This window comes from Micropterus salmoides, unplaced genomic scaffold, assembly GCF_014851395.1.
Source record: "Micropterus salmoides isolate LMB-PRFRI ecotype aquatic unplaced genomic scaffold, ASM1485139v1 Ms_hic_scaffold_4, whole genome shotgun sequence".
Classification (NCBI taxonomy): Eukaryota; Metazoa; Chordata; class Actinopteri; order Centrarchiformes; family Centrarchidae; genus Micropterus; species Micropterus salmoides.
The window spans coordinates 25198538-25203672 of record NW_024043372.1 but is presented as its reverse complement, the minus strand read 5'-3'; the positions used below and the strand labels follow the sequence as shown (position 1 = coordinate 25203672).

Genomic DNA, 5135 nt, shown 5'->3' with positions numbered 1-5135 from the left:
CCTGTGTGACGTGTATTGCGTTGCTCAGAAAAGATTAATAATTTAGCACTTGTGATCCAGTGAGCCAAAAGGGTGAAAAAACAAAGGATAAAGTCTAAATATTGAAGAAATAATGGGGCTCAGGGACTGAATGTGCTGCACAGATGGGAACAATCCCTCACAGCCAATGCATTTCACATCACTCACATTAGTTGAAAAAGGGGCTCCAGAGTGGGGTGTGGGGTGTGCTGGGCCATGCCTGAACGAATAAAATGGGGTGCAGGTGGGTGGATGGAAGCAACAGTGAAGGACGAGAGAGAGGGTGGAGAGGGGGGATGGCAGAACGGAAAAGAGAGCAGGGAGGGGAGGAAAGTTTTTACTTCGGGCAAAGTGTTTGTCTGGAGTCCCCTCCAGTCCTGAGCACACTCTCAGAGAGAGAGGGGACAAGGAGGGCCAGTCTCTCTGATCAGGTAGGTGTGTGTGTTTGTACATGCATGTGTGTGTGAACATGTGTCTGCTGGTCTCTATGGTATTTTTCTATGAAACCTTATAGGAGATGAACAAACACATGATATTGGTCATATTTTTGTTTAAGCTTTTAATCTTTTGTAAAAAAGAAGGTAATTGTTGGATAGTTTTTAGCATCCACAATTCTGTGGCAGCAGTGAGAACTGTTAACAAAGCTGGCATTCATGGCTAGGTTTTTGCTTTTTCAAATGCTTCCTCTCTGGATTCCCTGTGGATTAAGACCCCTAAGAATGCACCTCTCTGCAGGCAGTTATGTGTCTAAACCAAGTCAGTAGCTGCACTGCACCTTATTTAATCTCCGTATATCAACAGAGAGTTTGGGTTTGTGGTATTAAGAAAAACATATACTTAAAGAGTATCAGCTTGCTCTCTAAAGGCGTGAGAGTATATTTATGTATAGACTTTATTGTGGCTTAATGAACATTTTATTCTTCAATTTTTGCAAATCCCCCCCTACCCCACATCCGTTTACTCCGAGCTATATCTGTTGCATAAGTCCCATTAACAAAATAATTTTGTTGTGAATTACTATATTTATATTTTAAACATGTGTGTGACCTTGTCTCTCTGGCTTTTTCTCTGTTAGGTCATAGTGAAGATTTGTGTGGCTGTGACCATGCGTGTGGTGACTGTCTTCTTCTTGTCTGCCCTGCTTCCACTCTCTCTCCCCCAACGGGACGCTTTCGACTGGCTCTACGGCAATCAAGGCTCAGGATACAGTGTTAGCGCCCTGCTGCCAGAAACCAGAGGAAGGGAGTGTCCCGATGAGTGTGACTGTCCCCCCTCCTTCCCAGTCGCCATGTACTGTGATGGGCGGGGCCTGACAGCCATGCCAACCATTCCCTCCCGTATGAAATACTTATACCTCCAAAATAATGCCATCACAGCTGTGCCCGACTCAGCTCTAGTCAGTGCAACCAATCTAGTGTGGCTCATGATGCACTACAACCAGCTGACATCTGACGCCATTGGCAAGAAGGTAAACTTACATCTGGTCTCAGTCAGAAGCATATGTAAGCTCAGAGTATGAAGCAGTGATGGTGGTGTAAATAGTTGTCAGATGGCTAACAGGCTATTATTACAAAGGTAATCATTTTATTGCTGGAAATGGGGTTCTTAGGTTTTTTCTCTGCTACATCATACATATCTGCTCAGTAACTCATGTCCTGTGTTCTAAAACCAACCATTTATATTTTTTTGGTTTCATAATGGCGCCCCCTGTTTTTGCATTGTTCTCTCTCTACTTAGACGGATAAACTATTTAAACTTAATTTTGGTAAGTTTCTGCTGGGAAACAGGCTGCACCGAAACACCACAAGGCTCAGACCAGTACAGTTTATAAAACCAATGCCAGTGTCTTTATTAAAAAAAAAAAAAAAAGGTAAACAATGAAGTACTAAAATCCCTTCATCAAAAAGCCTAAAAATAATAAGAGTTCATAATAAAAGGCACTGGGCAAGCCTTGATCTGTCCAGCCCTCAGTAGTTGGTCTTTAAAATCCCAGTTTCCAGTCCGTCAGCCCACCAACTCCCTTCCTCTGCTCTTGCTGCTCGTTCCTGCTCTCAGTAGTAGTCAGCAGTAACCTAGGTGACAAGATGCTTGGCAGTCACAAAGTTCCCCACAATAGTTCCGCTAGGGTTAATTAATCATATATAAAACTTCAAACAGAAATGTGCATGCAAGTAAACAACCAAATCAAAAATGCAAGCAACACAAATCAAAACCCCAAACCACACACCCAAGCAAAACTACTGGCATGATGCCAGTACATAAAAATTGGGCTTTAAAATTAGGACCAGAATCAGCAGCGTACTGGCTTGTTCCTCCAAATGCTAAAAATAATAAAACCCAACTAAAAAGTGGCAGCTTATTCACTGGGGACAGTAGATAATCGCAACCAGAGAGGCGTGGGAGAGTTACTTTCTGGGAAGGAGGGGGGAACAAATTCCGACCCCTCCTCGTGTCTCTGATGGCGTCCTCAGCTCCAATCTCTCTCACACACACGTCACCCCGGTGACATTTACATAAAGCAAAAAAGCAGTAACGTCACTGTTCCATCATGGGCAGACACTGGTTACACTGGGTGTCCAAAATTTCTCGCTTTTTACTGAGTGAACATGGGGATTTAAACGTATACAAATGTCACTGAGGTCAGTTTTGATGGTGGTGTGGTCCTTACTTTTCAACATCACTGCTAGTTTTTGCCCATGGCTTGTTGCTAGAGTGCAAGTGTAAGTGTGTTTACTTGGCCTGTCATTCGCCTGCCGGAGCTCAGCCTGTCAGCTGCTGTCAGTCACACACAGTCATGGACGCACCCCTCCAGACACAGAGAGAAAAAGAACAAAAATATATTTTAGTAATAAAAACTGTTAATAATTAATTGTATTTGACTGCAAAAGGTGATAAAAATGATTCAGTTAGATTTTCTCTGCTTTTGAGGCATTATGTGGATGCTAGTGAGTTGTTCATTCTTCACATCATGTTTGCAGGCATTTCTGAAATTGGAGAGACTTGAGCGTTTATATCTACAGCACAACAATTTGACCAGTATACCTTCAAACCTCCCTCGCACGTTGCGAGACCTGAGAATCAACAACAACAAGATTAAAAAGGTAATATTTTGCATAGTTTGATATTCATGCTCTGTACATCAGAGACATTCAACTTTAATAAATGTTCAACTGTTGCCAAGGTAACGCCTGCAGACCTAGGAGGAATGGATAACCTCACTGTCCTGTATCTCCATGACAACGCTGTCATGGACATGGGCACATCACTGAAGGCTCTGAAATCCCTCACACTGCTGGACATCAGTGGCAACAAGTTGACAAAGGTAATTGTGTGCATCTGTGTGTTTGCAATTGAAGTGAATGTATTATCTCTAGTGCTGCCACAATATTTTCATGAACTGGTCTCAGGTCCCAGAGGCACTCCCAGAACATCTGCACCAACTCTACATTGAGTCCAACTCTATTGACTCTCTCCCAGAGGGGTTTCTGGGCCGTCTCACTCAGCTGCAGTATGTCAGGATGGCCCACAACGTGCTAACAGACAAGGGAATCCCTCCCAACACCTTCAATGTGACTGGGCTGGTGGAGCTGGACCTGAGCTTCAATAAACTAGAGAGAATCCCCACAGTGAGCACCACACTACAGCATCTCTATCTGCAAGCCAACCAGATCAAAGGTAAAATGTATACATGTTTTATTTGTCATTTGCATAGAAAACATATTCAAAAAGCTATTAAAGGTCCTGACAACATCTATCAGCTTCTTTCTATGAACAACGGGGGTTCCACATAAACACGTAATAACTATCAAAGTTGTAAAAGTTTTGGTTGTTTCAAATGAGAGATTTAATGATTTTGTATTTGCTCATCTCACTGGTTTAAAGTGGGCGGGAAAGGTGATAACAGATGACACATATAGAGCTGATGTTTCCAGACCGCTGTCACTCCAACCTAATCACACCCCCCAATAAGGCAGACTATCATTTTACAGTTAAAAATATTATATAAGTATAGCAGTTAAATTTTCCTTACTGATATATAGGCCAGGTGCTAAGATGCTGGATGTTTGGAGTAGTTTTTACTGGAGTAGTTTGGGAAGACATATAGCAACGCTGCTGTATGTGTACAGAAATTAATTCTTTTCCACCTCTCCATCCCTCTAGAGTTCACGCTGGGTAGTTTCTGCAGCGTTGTTGATGTGACCAACTTCTCCAAACTGCAGACTCTGCGACTGGACGGGAACGAGATCAGTAGCCAGGACATCCCTTCAGAGTCATCCCTCTGCTTGCGTCAGGCTTCTTACATTGAGGTCTAACTGTGTGTATGATACAGTGTGTGGCACAAACCAAAGCACAGCAGGGCTGATTTAAATCTTTAATCGTAAATCTTTCAAAATTATGAGTTTCCCTAAAATATTGGATAAATGGCCCAATCTGGTTTGATTAGAATAAAGGTAAATGAGTCCTTTGCCAGTGTATAAGCCTAATAAGATACTGTATGAGCCATATATGATGTTTCTGTTTTGCATATTGAAAATGATCTGTCCCTGATCTTCCTTATATGTTGCTGTGAGGATCAAGGATCTTTAGAAACCAACGTTTTAGCCGTCTTTATCTTACCTTTCTCTGTGTCTTCCTACAAAGCATGCCTTCCACTGTTTCATCTGACAAGTTTATGATAAAAGTATTATGTATCATGCATGATGTGAATTGTTTAATTTCAAATAAGCAGTTGTAGAAGCGTGATAATATCTTCATCACTTCTCTGACAACCATGTCCCAAATTGATTATTGCATTTAGGTACATTCTGTACCTACAGGTACATTTTGTGAAAAAAAAATGTTGTAACTGCTTGTTTCTGTAGAGGATTTTTCACAGTGAAATCAACTTTCCTTAGAGACATGTGAAAAAATATCTCTATACTGTACTGTCGTGAATCACAAATAGAGAGGCATCTGGGTATGTGTTATGATTCTTGAGTTACTGTATCCATTGCATGGACTGGTTATCATACTGACAGGCTTTATGATGACGAGTCTATTGCAGGATAAATAAAAGTTATATTATATATATATATATACATCTTTTTATGGCACATCCAGTATTTGTAGTGCAGTAA

The 5135-nt window shown here is 41.5% G+C and overlaps 1 protein-coding gene across 1 annotated transcript; it reads left to right on the top strand.

The window, feature by feature from the left end:
- The first annotated feature begins 373 nt into the window (after positions 1 to 373).
- fmoda (fibromodulin a) lies at positions 374 to 4719 on the top strand. The gene is made up of 6 exons (XM_038697356.1): positions 374 to 449; positions 1094 to 1486; positions 2997 to 3119; positions 3200 to 3340; positions 3426 to 3693; positions 4180 to 4719. The coding sequence occupies exons 2-6, from the start codon at positions 1124 to 1126 to the stop codon at positions 4329 to 4331; spliced, it is 1047 nt and encodes a 348-aa protein (XP_038553284.1). The 5' UTR covers positions 374 to 449; positions 1094 to 1123; the 3' UTR covers positions 4332 to 4719.
- The last annotated feature ends 416 nt before the right edge of the window (positions 4720 to 5135 follow it).

Excerpts from the sequence above, each read along its gene's own strand:
- fmoda (XM_038697356.1), top strand. The coding sequence starts at position 1,124 with ATGCGTGTGGTGACTGTCTTCTTCTTGTCTGCCCTGCTTCCACTCTCT. Across the intron at positions 1,487-2,996 it reads CTGACGCCATTGGCAAGAAG|GCATTTCTGAAATTGGAGAG; the intron begins GTAAACTTACAT and ends TCATGTTTGCAG. Across the intron at positions 3,694-4,179 it reads GCAAGCCAACCAGATCAAAG|AGTTCACGCTGGGTAGTTTC; the intron begins GTAAAATGTATA and ends CCATCCCTCTAG.